The sequence below is a fragment of the Herpailurus yagouaroundi genome, unplaced genomic scaffold, assembly GCF_014898765.1.
Source record: "Herpailurus yagouaroundi ecotype Mexico unplaced genomic scaffold, PumYag 184, whole genome shotgun sequence".
NCBI lineage: Eukaryota > Metazoa > Chordata > Mammalia > Carnivora > Felidae > Herpailurus > Herpailurus yagouaroundi.
The window spans coordinates 7562120-7577998 of NW_024412415.1; the positions used below are offsets into that span (position 1 = coordinate 7562120).

At 36.9% G+C, this 15879-nt stretch overlaps 1 protein-coding gene across 4 annotated transcripts in view; it reads left to right on the forward strand.

Moving 5' to 3' along the window:
* KNL1 (kinetochore scaffold 1) overlaps window positions 1-15879 on the forward strand; it is a 70266-nt gene that overhangs the window by 25412 nt on the left and 28975 nt on the right. For all 4 annotated transcript variants that reach the window (XM_040492300.1, XM_040492298.1, XM_040492297.1 and 1 more), the window contains 6 exons: window positions 1300-1349; window positions 2294-2327; window positions 3662-3699; window positions 7768-7820; window positions 8578-13650; window positions 15527-15665. In XM_040492300.1, the coding sequence (XP_040348234.1) occupies window positions 1300-1349; window positions 2294-2327; window positions 3662-3699; window positions 7768-7820; window positions 8578-13650; window positions 15527-15665 (5387 nt within the window). The remainder of the gene's footprint in view (window positions 1-1299; window positions 1350-2293; window positions 2328-3661; window positions 3700-7767; window positions 7821-8577; window positions 13651-15526; window positions 15666-15879) is intronic.

Below are 15879 nucleotides of genomic sequence, written 5' to 3' on the forward strand. Positions count from 1 at the left end.
TTTGGGACAGAGAGAGACAGAGCATGAACGGGGGAGGGGCAGAGAGAGAGGGAGACACAGAATCGGAAACAGGCTCCAGGCTCTGAGCCATCAGCCCAGAGCCTGACGCGGGGCTCGGGGCTCGAACTCCCGGACCGCGAGATCGTGACCTGGCTGAAGTCGGATGCTTAACTGACTGCGCCACCCAGGCGCCCCTAAACTTTTGAAATTTTAAAGAAGAGGTTCTTGGGGTACACATGCTCTCTGTCTCTCCAACAACAACAAAAAGAGCTTATTAGTAATGAATGATACTTCATATTAAAATAAAAATGAACTAGCCAGATTATTCAAGGCAGATATCAATGCTGCTTCTTCAGAAGCTTAATCCTCCCAATGAAAAGAGGTCCCTTCCTCTGGAGTCCATGCTATCTTATCGGAAGTGTTAATAAAAAATTTAGTAGGGGCACCTGGGTGGCTCAGTCAGTTAAGCGTCTGACTTCGGCTCAGGTCATGATCTCGCAGTTTGTGAGTTGGAGCCATGCATCGGGCTCTGTACTGACAGCTCGGAGCCTGGAGCCTGCTTCGGATTCTGTCTCCTTCTCTCTCTGCCCCTCCCCCACTTGTGCTCTGTCTCTCTCTGTCTATCAAAAATAAATAAATGTTGGGGTGCCTGGGTGGCGCAGTCGGTTAAGCGTCCGACTTCAGCGTCCGACTTCAGCCAGGTCACGATCTCGCGGTCCGTGAGTTCGAGCCCCGCGTCAGGCTCTGGGCTGATGGCTCAGAGCCTGGAGCCTGTTTCCGATTCTGTGTCTCCCTCTCTCTCTGCCCCTCCCCCGTTCATGCTCTGTCTCTCTCTGTCGCAAAAATAAATAAACGTTGAAAAAAAAAATTTTTTTTAAATAATAAATAAATAAATGTAAAAAATGTAAAATAAAATAAAAAGTTCAGTAAAGTAATGTTGATAATCACTGTTCCAGCTCTCTACTTACAGTGAAAACTCCTTGAGGTCAAGGATCATCTATCAGACTCTAGTATATAGCATCAAGTATATAGTGAGTGCGTAATAAATGCTCTGTTGAATAAAATGAATATTTTAGGTTATTAAAAGGGATAAAATAATGATTTTTGTCAGAGTTCATTAAAAAACCATAACAGATTTTAATGTAAGTGAATTTTGACTTTTGAAAAATTAATAGTATATAATATAGCAAAGAGGAAGCTGAAATCAGTTATCTTTACCTATGTCAAGACTATAAGTTAGCACCATAGGGTTCTAATTAAAAATTACAGATTTTCACTAACCTTTATTTTCTCTTTTAGAGTATTCCAGACAGAGTCTCATATGAAAATAGTAAAGTCAGAAATTACAGGTAAATATGTTATTGCAATCTCTGCTAAATCTGTTTTCTATAAAATTTTCCTGTGGCTGGGGCACGTGGGTGGCTCAGTTTTTTGAGTGTCCAACTCTTGGTTTCAGTTCAGGTCATGATCTCACAGTCATGGTATCGAGCCCCAAGTTGGGCTCTGTGCTGAACATGGAGCCTGCTTAGGATTCTCTCTCTCCCTCTCTCTGCCTCTCTCCTGCTTGTGTGCACCTGTGCATGTACATGCTCTCTCTCAAAATAAATGAACTTTAAAATTTCACTGTTGCCATTTAACCAGGTAATTGATAAAACTTAATAAACTTACTGTCTATCTCACTGCTTAAAAGGTATAACTTGCGGGGCACCTGGGTGGCTCAGTCGGTTAAGCATCCGACTTCAGCTCAGGTCATGAACTCACAGTGAGTTTGAGCCCCGCTGACAGCTCAGAGCCTGGAACTTGCTTTGGATTCTGTGTCTCCCTCTCTCACTGTTCCTCCCCTGCTCGTGTTCTGTCTCTCTCTCAAAAATAAATAAAAATAGGGGCGCCTGGGTGGCGCAGTCGGTTAAGCGTCCGACTTCAGCCAGGTCACAATCTCGTGGTCCGTGAGTTCGAGCCCCGCGTCAGGCTCTGGGCTGATGGCTTGGAGCCTGGAGCCTGTTTCCGATTCTGTGTCTCCCTCTCTCTCTGCCCCTCCCCCATTCATGCTCTGTCTCTCTCTGTCCCAAAAATAAATAAAAAACGTTGAAAAAAAATTTTTTTTAATAAATAAATAAATAAATAAATAAAAATATATTTTTTTAAATTTATTTTAAAATAAGTGTAACTTGAGCCATGAGAGGCAGAAAGTAAGGTGGGTATTTAGTAATTTCTTTTTTTTTAATTGCTATTAATTTTTCTAATGTTTTATCAGTGTATCCTTGAACAAATTTAATTTTTATTTTATTTTTAGAAACAGATGCAGGAGAAAATGTTCTATTTATACAGTAAGTAAAGAAAATGTGATTCACATTATATTTTAAAAGCTCTTTATCCCTGTTAAATGCAGTGTTTTTTAAATTAAATTTTTTTTGTTTTTATTTTTGTGTCCCTTTTGTGGAATACTTAAGGTTAATTCAGAAAACAGATTCTTTGCAGAATTTAATATATTGCTTTCTCTCATAAGTGTGTGCATTGTCCAGCTTATCTTTTTAACAGAGTGATGAAACACTCTGCTTTCACATATAAATTCTTAAATACAACAGCTAATACAAGACAATACCAAGTTTTCAGATTTTTTCATTAAATTAGTCTTTCTTATCATAATATAGAGAAAAATAAATACCAATAGCTCTTGCACAAATGAAAAGATGTTTATTTTCATTCATCATAAGAGAAATACAAAGACTGTTAATGAGATATAATTTTTCATCTAATCATCTGAGAATATAGGTAAAAAGTCACTCATTGTTAGTGGATGTTAAATTGAAGAAGGCAGCTGGCAGTATCATTCAAAATTTTAAATATACATGTCCTTTGACTCAGCAATTTCATGCCTGGGAATTTATTTCATCAAGATATTTGTAAATGTTTGAAATGATAAACATGTAAGATTATTCACTGCAGCATTTATGTAATAGAAAAAGACGTGAAAGATCCTCAAGATCCATCAGTAAGGGACTGATTAAATAAATCACAAATTTTCCGTGTAATTGACTACTGTTGAGCTGGAAAAAAAGATTCTTCTTATATACTGATGCAGAAAATACTCTAAGCTTAGGCTTTTCACAGTTAACCACTGTTGATAATTTTGGATGTCCTTGCAGAAATTTAAATGTATTTCCAAGTGATGTTTATCTTTAGTTTTTTTTTTAAGACAAAAATGAGAACATTTAATAGTATGTCTTGTAACACTTTCCATGTTGTTATATATAGATATACCTCAATCTTTTATAATTTGTTGTATGTCTGCATCAGCATTTAGTCAGCTGCCTATTGATGGACATTTGGGTTGTTTTACCTTTTTTTTTGTTTGGTTTTCAGGATGAATTTCTAGAAAATGAGTCGCTTTATAGGTTGTTTTTTTTGAAAAACACAGCGGCATATATTAAGCATATTTTTATAGTATCCTTGAAATTAACAAGGCCTTAAGACCAATCTGAAAAGGGTCCTTTAATTGCCTTGTAATTTTTTCCGTCAGAGGAGTCTTTTTAAAGGCTGTCTTTGTATTTTTCTGCCAGTCACCCTATGAAATCCTTAGACTTTCCCTACCCTTTCTAACTGTTGTGATACTTGGTAATTATTTGGGGTATAGATTTTGAAAATACTTTTTAATTTTTAGGAACAAGAATCCAGAAGATAACTACTGTAAGATTACTGGTGAGTATGACCACAATACTTTTCTTACCACATACCTTTCTCTTTATCCAAATTTCTGACAAAATAATGTGTAAAAGAACTGTGGGAAAAAAATGTAAAGAGAACTCTGTTCTTTACACAAAATCTTCACTTTGATATTTTGCAAACTTCTGTTATTTCTGCCAGACTTGCTGTTCCTCTTGTTTTCTCTATTTTTGGATTCACACTCAGTCATTCACTCCAGTCAGGAGTTGAGTCATTTTTGAACTTTTCCTCATTCCCCATATCCACTTGGTTTCACTCTATTCTTTATCCTAAATGTCCTGCAAATCTGTTACCTGCAAATCATTATTCTTTTGTGGGGTACTATTGTACTTAGTTTCTTATCCTTATGAACCATTTTATATATTTCTAAATCTGATATTACCCACTGACTTAAAATTGTTCAATGACACTTTTTTTGCTTATAGGATAAAACCCACCTCTTTGGCATGGGCTTAGCCCTTTGTAATTTGGCTGGTCTTCTCCAATCTTTTTTTTTTTTTTTTAAGTTTTTTTTTTTTTTTTAAATTCTTGAGAGAGAGAGAGAGAGAGAGAGAGAGAGAGAGAGAGAGAAAGTGTGAGTTGGGAGGGGCAGAGAGAGAGAAGGAGAGAGAATTCCAAGCAGGTTCCACACTGTCAGCGTGGAGCCTGACATGGGGCTCGACATGAGGCTCAAACTCATAAACCATGAGATTATGGCATGAGCTGAAGTCAGACACTTAACCAACTGAGCCACCCAGGTGCCCCAACTTCTCCAATCTTATCTCCTGCCCTTTATAGACATACTTTGTTCTAGCCCATGAAAAAGTATTTATAGTTCTCCATGTTGACTTGTTTTCTGCCTGTATCCATTTATAAATGCTGTTTCTTTTATCTGAAGAGACCTTCCTATTCCAAATTGCCTATTGGTCTTCTCATTTTTCACTTAACTTAGTTTTTCACTTAGCTTAATTTCAGTCCTATTCAAAATAGCCAGTCCATTGTGCCTGGCTGGGTCAGTCAGTGGAGTATGCAACTCTTGATCTCAGGATTGTGAGTTTGATCCCCACAGTGGGTTTAGGGATTACTTAAAAATAAAATCTTAAAAAAAAAAAATAGCCAGTCCACAAAGTGTTATAGTCCATGACAGAAAAGGAACTTGCACTATAATGTAAATCAACTCTGGCAGTAAGCTACTGTTGAGTTAGGTGACATTTTTTTTCTTAGTAAAACTTTCTTGATGAAGGAAATATCACATGATTTACATTGGTTGCAAGTTCCTTATTTCATCATGAATTGGTAACAGGCAGTTCACAGATTGGCACCACACACTAAGTAGTACTGGGTTAAATGGAGCCTTCTCTGACAAAACCAAGGAATCACTCTGTCTTGTACTATCATACCATACCTTTTATGTCTCAGTCTTTTGTAGAATTTACACATTGTATTTCAGGTATTTACTTCTGGCTGTCTTATTAAACTAGGAACTCTTGAGTCCAGAAATTTTGTTTATTCTTTGTGCCTTGGTAGATAGTTGAGTTTTGAGGCATATAATGGGTTCTGAGTAAATATTTGTTGGATAAATGAATGAAAGCTTGATATATAAGTAAAACTTTGAACAAAAAACCTATAATGGGGCACCTGGGTGGCTCAGTCAGTTGAGCATTCAACTTCAGCTCAGGTCATGAACTCGCAGTCTGTGAGTTTGAGCCCCACTTCGGGCTCTGTGTGATAGCTCAGAGTCTGGAGCCTGCTTCAGATTCTGTGTCTGTCTCTCTCTGTGCCCCGACCCCAATCACACTCTGTCTTTCAAAAATGAATAAAATGTTAAAAAAAATTTTTTTTAATAAAAAAGCCTATAATTACTTCATCATATTCAATCAGGGTTGCCATAAACTCTTTAAAACTTTTTTTAATGTTTATTTATTTTTGAGAGACAGAGAATGAACAGGGGAAGGGCAGAGAGAGAGGGAGACAAAGAATCTGAAGCAGGCTCCAGGCTCTGAGGTGTTATGTTATTACAGAGCCCGATGTGGGGCTCGAACTCACAAACTGAAATCATGACCTGAGTTGAAGTTGGATGCTTAATGTCTGATAGAGCCATCCAGGTGCCCTGCTATAAACACTTTAAAATGTTCTAAAGATTTTTGTGATGTGTACCAGTGTTGTATGGAAGTGTTGAATCACTATATTGTACACCCGAAACTAATATTACACTGTATGTTAACCACTTGGCTGACTGGAATTTAAATAAAAACTTTAAAAAATGGTCTAAAGATTTGCCTTTAAATTTAAGTATTATAAAATGTATTTCCTGTTTTATATAGCGTCTTCAATCCCTTCCTATTTCAAAAGTCCATTTGTGACCTAAATCTTTATATTTCAATTCAAAAAGTCTTGAGTCTAATCTCTTATTTTCATTCTCATTTTCTCTTACCCAAACATAAATTTTCATCCTCTTTATATCTGCAGTATTGTAGCAGCTCCTCATTGGTTCATCTTCTCTTAAATCTACTTTCTTCTTCTCTGGAGTTATTTTTTATAAAACGCACATCTCATCATGGAAGCATCTAGATCCTTTAACGTAGAGGCACCTGGGTGGCTCAGTTGGTTAAGTGTCCGACTTCAGCTCAGGTCATGATCTCGGGGTTTGTGAGTTCGAGCCCTACGTTGGGCTGTGCTGACAGCTCAGAGCCTGGAGCCTGCTTTGGATTCTGTCTCTCTCTCTGTGCCTCTCCCCTGATCATGCTCTGTCTCTCAAAAATAAATAAATATTAAAAAAAAATGTTTAGATTCTTTAACATAAAATAAAAGATGCTTCAAAATCTTTAACATTTCATTTATTTTATTTTTTTATGAGAGAGAATGCACATGAGTCAGGGAGAGGGACAGAGAGAAAGAGAGAATCTCAGGCAGGCTCCCTGCAGTGCTTGATATGGGGCTGAATCCCATGACCCTGGGACCGTGACCTGAGCTGAAACCAAGAGTCTGACATTCAACCAACTGAGCCACCCAGTTACTCCTTACTCTAACATATCTATCTCATCAGCTGGGTATTCTTTCCCATGTAACCTCTACTATCCAGAGAATAAAAATAAAATGGAGGGGAAAAAAAAGTACTCCAAACTTTCCAACTTTACAGTTCCCCCTTTAAAATCACTACATCCTTGGGGCGCTTGGGTGGCTTAGTCGGTTGGGTGTCTGACTTCAGCTCAGGTCATGATCTCCTGGTTTGTGGGTTCGAGCCCCGCGTCTGGCTCTGTGCTGACAGCTCAGAGCCTGCAGCCTGCTTCGGATTCTGTCTCTGGCTCTCTCTGCCCCTCCCCTGCTTGTGCTCTGTCTCTCTGTCTCTAAAATAAATAGACATTAAAAAAAATTTTTTTTTAAATCACTACATCCTAGGAATGCCTGAGTGGCTCAGTTGGTTAAGTGTCTAACTCTTTTTTTTTTTTTTTAATGTTTATTTATTTCTGAGACAGAGACCGAGCATGAGTGGGGGAGGGGCAGAGAGAGAGGGAGACACAGAATCAAGCAGGCTCCAGGCTCCGAACTGTCAGCACAGAGCCCAACACGGGGCTCGAACTCACAAACCATGAGATCATGACCTGAGCCGAAGTCGGTCACTCAACTGACTGAGTCACCCTGGCACCCCAAAGCGTCTAACTCTTGATATTGGCTCAGGTTATAATCTCACAGCTGTGAGATTGGGCCCCGCATTGGGCTCCATGCTGAGCGTGGAGCCTGCTTGGGATTCTCTCCCTCTCTCTGCCTCTCCTTCACTTGCTCTCTCTCTCTCAAAATAAATAAATAAACTTTGATAAAACAAATTTACCACATTCTAAAAATATTTCAGTCACATACAGAATATAATAATCGCTGATCTCTCTGTCCCTAAAATGGGACAATTGGAAGTCTTAATGAAATTTAATACCTAAGTTCTTATGAAGGGCTTAGTAACTGATAATACTAAGTAAATAGTCATAAATGATTAAGAACCTAAGGAAAGAAAAATCAGGCTGTTGATAATATATTTTTTCTTATTGACTATAGTTTTTTCTTTTTCAATAGGAATGAACACATTGCTTTGTGCTCCCATTCAGTCTCAGATGCAACAGAGAGAGGTATGAGTTCATGCATGTGCCTTTATATTTTAGTCTCCCTTGATAGTTAACACACAAAAACATTAATGGTAATGGCATGATTTAGTGGTTAATTACCAAAGTGGACCAGCATAGACTGGAAAACTTCTTACCTTTTCAGTTAACTAAGGACAGTTCAGTCACAACCAGTATAAATAATAGGGAAATATATTAATTATATCAGGACTTCTCAAACTGTAATGAGCATATGAACTCAGGATTTTGTTGAAATATAGATACTTTTCCAGTACATCTGGCGCAGGCCCTGTGATTCTTTACTTCTAATCTCCTGATGATACTAGTGCACGGACCGTACTTTGAGCAGCAAGAAGTTAGGCTGTATCCTTACAAATAAAACCACTGCTTTAAGATTCAAAAAGAGCCCAACTTCTAAGAGTAGAGCATACTATAAATTAGCTGTCATGCACTTATCCCTTTCTCAGTCTTTTTTATTTAGCATGAGAATGACCTATCTAATTAGTAATTAGAATTTTTATTATAATTGACATCGTCAGTCTTTTTCATGTTTTAGTCGTTCTAGTAGGTGTATAATTAACCTTGAACTTTCAATTTGTGCAAAAATATGCTACATACCATGTCACTGATTCAGACAAACAGTATATCATGAAACCATCGTTGAGGATTGTTTATATAGTACTCTGTATATAGTACATGTTATAAAATACCTTTCTAAAAGTTTGCATTTGATCTAATCTCCTACATTTTGCTTTCATTATAGATTTCAGTTGCAGAACACAGCCATGAAAAGAAACATGCACATGACCAGACAGTCGTCTTTTCAGATGAAAACCAGATGGATCTAACAACAAGTCACACTGTGATGATTACCAAAGGCCTTTTAGATTGTACCAAAAGTGAAAAATCCACTAAGATAGATACCACATCATTTCTGGCTAACTTAAAGCTCCATACTAAGGATTTAGGAATGAAAAAGGAATTAAATTTTTCCATGGATCAAAGCACTTCTTCAGAAAAGAAAATAGATTTTAATGACTTCATAAAAAGATTGAAAACAGGAAAATCTAATGCTTTAACAGGACCGGATAAAGAAAATTTTGAGATATCTGTTCATCCCAAAGAATCAAATAGGGCCTCTTCTGTACATCAAATGCATGTATCTCTTAGGGTAGATGAAAATAGCAATAATATGACTAGAATCTTTAGAGAACAAGATGATGAGATGAATTTCACCCAGTGTCATACAGCCAATATTCAGACTTTGGTTCCCACATCCAGTGAGACCAGCTTAAGGGAATTTAAAGGTGATGATATTACAATTTATGGCAATGACTTTATGGACTTGACAGTTAATCACACTATCCAGAATTTTCCCTCAGCAGATAATTTATCTAATACAGAAAATCAAACTCAGAATGTCATGATGGATATTCCAACAGCTTATGGAACTAAAGCTCCAGGAAAGAAGACATTCTTAAAGAATAAACTGAGTGCTGCTTTTCAAGACCCTTCTTTCAACCCTAAGGGTGAAATACATACTATCAGAAGTCCTATTACAGAGACAGAAACTCACATAGTCACACAGACTTCTAACCAAGATGCCAGAACATTGGCCATGATCCCAGAATCTATATGTGTGAGCCCAGCTACTCAAGATCATAAAACATTTTTCTGTTCTAGCAGTAATGATGCTATGGAACTAACCAAGTGTCTCTCAGGTATGAGAGAAGAGAAAAATTTACTGAAGAATGAGAGTAATTATTCTAAAATATATCCCAATCCAGATACCATGTCTGTTGTCACAGAGAAAACTGTTTATTTAGGAGAGGATAGCATGGACATTACCAGGAGTCATACAGTTGCAATAGATAATCAGATTTTTAAACAAGATCAGACAAACATACAGAGAGCAGACACACGAGTATCTGAAAAAGAAATGATGCTCCAAAATCTCAAAACCATGTCGGAGGATGAGGAAATAAATATAAATTGTAGCTCAGTTCCTCATGAATTTAAGGGAAGATTACAGCAGAGCCTGGCAAATTCTTCATCCTTTTCATTGACTGACAAAAAGACTGAAATATTCACAGATGAAGATATGGATTTGACTAGAAGCCACACAACTAACCTAGGAAGTCAAGTTCCTCTTGCATCTTATAATCTAACATCTGAGAATACCAGTAAATTTCACTCTCAAAGCAAAAGCTCTTCAAATGAATGGGAAGAAATGACCAAAAGTCATATGGAACCATCCCAACAGCCAGACAAAATATCTAAAAACACCCCAACTGACACCTGGGGCAAAGACAAAGATCAAGTTTTCAAGATTGCACCCTATCTTGACAAAGATTCTCCTCACTCAGCTGATGCTAATCAAGACATAGCAACAAGCCATAATATGGTATACTCTGGTGGAAATCTTGAGAAACAAGTAACACTGGGAAATAGTGGAAATACAGTTTTATGTCAGCAACCTTTATTTCCTACCACAGGGTCATTTTCTGTATTAGAAGGACAGTCTACCATGAAAAATCATAATATTGCTGTTAACAGTTACACAGTGAAATCTGCACCAGGCCAGAATTCTAAACTGCCTGAGCCACTAAGGAAAAGTTTAGGCAATCCCACACTTGACTGTTCTCATGACAAGACAATTATTTGTTCAGAGGAAGAACAAAATATGGATCTAACCAAGAGTCATACTGTTGTCATTGGATTTGGTCCTTCTGAGGTACAAGAATTGGGTAAGACTGATTTAGAAAATACTAACAGCCAGCTGACGACAGTAAACAAACAGATAGCTGTAAAAGTCGAAAAATGTAGTAAAACTCCTGCAGAGAAAATTGGAGTATTTGTTTCTAATGATAACATAGATGTGTTGGAGGACAAAAGTATACAGAAACTTGGATTTCTGAATGAAAAGCAAGATGTCAAAATTTGTGGAAGGAAAAGTGTTGGCAGACTAAAAGTTGATAAGACTATTGTATTTTCAGAGGGTGATGAGAATGATATGGATATCACCAAGAGTTTTACAGTGGAAATAAATCATAAACCTTTGTTAAATGAACAAGATTTTCATTTGGTGCCTTTGGCAGGAACTTCTAAAACTGTTCTGTATACGTGTGGGCAAGATGACATGGAGGTCACTAGAAGTCACACAACTGCTATAGAATGTAAAACTGTCTCACTGGACGAAATCACTAGGCCTGTTGACAAAACTGTAATGTTTGTAGATAATTACAATGAACTGGAAATGACAAAGTCCCACACTGTTTTCATTGACTTCCAAGCAAAGGATAGGACTGTGCTTACAGACAGACCTGACTTTGAACTATGCAAAAGAAAAAGCCCAGAAAAGCCAAGAGTGACATTTCCTTCTGCAGAGGACAGTGTTTTCTTTCCAGAGAATGGTGAAAGTGACCATTCAGCAGCAAAAGTCAACAAGCTAACACCACTGACAGAATGGCCTAACATTGGTCCTATAGAGAAAGCTGTAGGATTTATAGCTGGTGATAACATGGAAGTGCCTAAATCAACCGTTTGGAAAAATGACAAAGATGTACCAAAGTCTGAACTTCTGAATGATACTATATCACGCAAAAGTCAGAGAAGGAAAAGCCTTAGTCTCAAAAATGACAAAACTGCATTTTTCAAAAATGATAAAAATGGTATGGATATCACCCAGAGTTGTACAGTGAAAATAAGTAACAAAAGTGTCCTGGAAGATAGAGAGGATTCCCGTTTGGTGCCTTTGGCAGGAACTTCTAAAACTGTTTTGTATACATGTGGGCAGGATGACATGGAGATGACTAGAAGTCACACAACTGCCTTAGAATGTGAAACTGTCTCACCAGATAAAATAACTACTAGGCCTATGGACAGAACTGTAATGTTTGTAGATAATCACTGTGATCTGGAAGTTACCAAATCCCATACTGTTTTCATTGATTGTCAAGCCACAGAGGAAATTCTTCAAGAGTGCCCTAAATTTGGAATAGCTAAAGGAAAAACCTTGGGTATTTCTTTTCATAATGATGGTCACTCTATTCAAGAACTCACTGAAAAACAAGCACTGGCTGTAGAAAACAAAATTGTTTACTCTGAGCAAAAGCATCATGTGATACCCTCTGTTCCTATTAATACATTGTCTGGGGGTCAAAGTCAGTTAGAAATGATCAAATTCAATAGGACTGTGGATGAGCAGGTCAGGGGGAAAGTTGTAGACCAGGCCTATACATTGGAAAAAGCCAAAACTGAAAGCTGTCAGTTAAATAGTACAGATAGAAGAAACATGGATTTTACAAACAGTCATGCAACTGCTATGTGTGGATCCAGTGATAATTATTCCTGTTTACCAAATGCTATTTCCTATTTTGACAATTTGGAGGGGAATGTCATGTCCTCAGATGATAAAGATGAGAAAGCCTGTAATTGCCCAATGCAAAACGATCTTGTTTATGCAAACAATTTAGCCAATGAATATTACTTGAAATCTGAGGGACTGCCTCTCTCTGCTTCTTGTTCTTTGTTAGAGGAAGAAGTTACTCAAACCATTACCAAAGGACACTTAGACTGTGCTATAACAGTGCTCAAAGATCAAGATCTGATTAAGGAGCCCCAAAATGTGATAGCTAATCAAACTTTAATATATAGTCAAGATCTGGGGGAGGTAACTAAACCTAATTCAAAGCGAGTATCTTTTAAGCTCCCAAAGGATCAAATGGAGGGCTTTGTTGATAAGGCAGAACATAATTTAAAGATGACCTTTGTTGATGATGTCTGTGTGGCTTCTAAGCCTCATCTCTCAACCCAGCTATCTCCATTATCTCAACAAGGACAAATAATTGTGAATAAAGATGAAACAGTATTGTCTAACACTGGAAATAAGGATTTAAATATTGTTATGGGAAATTCTTCTGTACCCACATGTGCAAATGAGTCCAAAATGCTCAATAATGCCCAACAGTATACTATAGCCTGTAAAAAAGAGCTGAGGAAAAATATTCAGGCAGCTAAATACAATACAGATTTCCACAGTAACTCTGACTTGACTAAGCAAGTTATTCACACTCATGCTAATTCTAGAGAAGCATCATCTCCTGAAATTGCATCTAATACTGCAAGTTTTAGTAGTGTCAAATCAGATCTGAATAATTTGAATGGAAAAACTGAAGAATTTTTAGATTTCCAAGCTGCTCATATACCACCTTCTCCAGAACAATTACTTGCATTGGTAAATAAGGCACACAATCATATGAGTATAGAGCAAGCTACAGAAATACATAATATTAACACAGTGTCCAGCAATGTTGAAGATGATAAAGAAAATAAAATTTCTCATAATGGAACTGAAACTGTCTCTGTACCACTCACAGTTGTAAAAGATAAAGTAAGGAGACGTTCTTTGGGAATATTTTTGCCCAGATTGCCAAATAAGAGAAATTGTAGTGTCACTGGTATTGATGACCTGAAGCAGATTCAAGGAGATACAGCTGATTTAAGTCACTTAGAAACTCAACCAGTCTTCAGTAAGGAATCAAGCATTGAGTTTGTTGCAACTAAGCTGAACTTAAGTCCATCTCAATATATAAATGAGGAAAACCTTCCTATATACCCTGGTGAGATTAATTCCTCAGACTCTATTATCGTAGAAACTGAGGAAAAGGCTTTGATTGAGACATATCAAAGAGAGATTTCACCATCTGAAAATAAAATAAGAGAAACCAGTAATAGCCAAAAAAGAACCTGGACACAAGAAGAAGATGATATTCAGAATGAGACAAAAATCAGAAAAAGTGAGATTAGGTTTAGTGATACTCCACAAGATCAGGAGGTAAGCTCTGTCTTGAACTAAGGAATGTTATTTATTTTTTTAAATATGTATTCATTTATTTTGAGAGAGAGAGAGAACTCATGTGCATGAGCAGGGGAGGGGCAAAGAGAGAATCCCAAGCAGCCTCCACACCAGTTCAGGGCTCTAACTCATGACCCTGAGATCATGACCTAAGCAGAAATCTTTAGTCAGTAACTGACTGAGCCACACAGGCGGCCCTTGAATTTTAATTTTAAGGCAGAAGTTGATGAGCAGGAATTGATTATTTCCAACTATAGGGCTGGGGAAATAATCGTGTGTGGCATGTTAAGAAATTATTTGACTAACAATTTGAAGTGACAAATCACAAAAAAATGAAATGGGAAGTTGTATAAAAATTAATGCTGAAATTGTGCAATTTGTCATTGTGTGTTTGCATATGAGAATCTCCAGGCAGGGTGTATGTAGTTTGAAAAGTTATCTTTAGTGTTCTAAATATCTAGAGGGTAAAAAACAAAACAAAACAACTTTTTGTTATGCAAACTGCATAAAGAAAAGCCTGCTTGAATTTTCTTGGCTAATGAAGATATGTGAAAGCTGAGAGTCCATTTCTTTAGTGAATGAGAGAATGCCTAAGTCAAGCCCAGTATCTCAAGGTGAAGTAAGTGAGATTCTGAATTTATGAAAGAGGTCATAGATTTTTTTTTTTTTGAAGTTGAAGGAATACTCATTTAGATAACTTGGAGAGAATGAAACCTATCACTCAAATTGAGTTGTATAGGTGGAGAAATAAAGATTAGAAAGTATCAGAGATTGATAGAAAACAGAGTTTAAATGTTATTAAGAAATATGTGTGTGAGCTTAGAAAATTATTTTAGTACTTCTATAATATGAGGTCCTGAGGAAATGAAGCTTTGAAGTAGTATCAGTGATAGAAAATTTAAAACTAAAAAGATTCCATAAAAATTATTAATATTTTTTTAATGTTTATTTATTTTTGAAAGAGACAGAGACAGAATGCAAGTGGGTTAGGGGCAGAGAGAGAGGGAGACACAGTCCAAAGCAGGCTCCAGGCTCCAGGCTCCGAGCTGTCAGCACAGAGCCTGATACGGGGCTCGAACCCATGAGCTGTGAGATCATGACCTGAGCTGAAGTCGGACTCTCAACTGACTGAGCCACCCAGGCGCCCCAAAAATTAGTATTATTTTGTTCAGTAGATAGTGAATATCTGCTGTGTCCTGGGTATTGTTTAGGAGCTGGGAATGAATCAATGAGAATTTACAGAAAAAAAAATCAGTTCTCATGGAGATTACATTCTAACATTTAGACCAAGAACATGTTGTCTTCAAAACTTATGTAAGTAGTAGGTGAAAATGGCGTTTAAGGCTGTAAAGTCAAATGGCTAAAATGGTAAAAGCAAGACCACATCCCTTATTTGACATCAGCCAAAGGAATGTTGGTCACCTGGGGAAAGAAGTACTAAAGCCTGGAAATAAGTTTCTTTGTGCTCTAGCCAGAGCCACTATGTATAGCCAATTTTCTATGCTGGTTTATTTCAGCATGGTAGCCCTGACCCTGGTGGCTAGTAGTTAAATAATTGGATAGGTCAGCATTTGTCAGTTCATTGGATCTGTCTTTAACTTAGACACATCTGAGAAACCATTTGCTTATGCGGTATAATGCACAAGGTGATTTCTATATATTCTTAAATAAATTACTTTAAAGGTTTAATAAGTTGCTTATTATTCTAATTTGTTACTGAGGTATTTCATATAAATTATAGATAAGTTTTATTTTAAGAAGTAGTATTTGTTAGCATTTAACAAACATTTAGTTATTTATAGGTATACAAAGTCCTAACTTCATGCTGATGATGTTCCTTAATTGATAATTTCAGATTTTTGATCACCATGCTGAAGGGGATATAGATAAAAATGCTAACAGTGTATTAATAAAGAGCCTAAGCAGGACACCATGTAGTTGCAGCAGTTCTCTGGATTCGATCAAGGCCGATGGGACTTCTCTGGACTTCAGCAGTAAGATCTTCATGAAGGCTAAATAATAGAAGTCATCTGCTTACTTGACTAATAATAAATGTATTTCAGTTTAGGAGATATTTAAAATTTATTTAAGCTTTTTGGGAGTTATAGCTAATTGATAAGTAAAATATTTAGTCTCTTTTTAATTCTTAGTAATTTTAATAAATTGAGAAGTGATAGACTATAAACGGTAAGAGAAACATTGAATGGG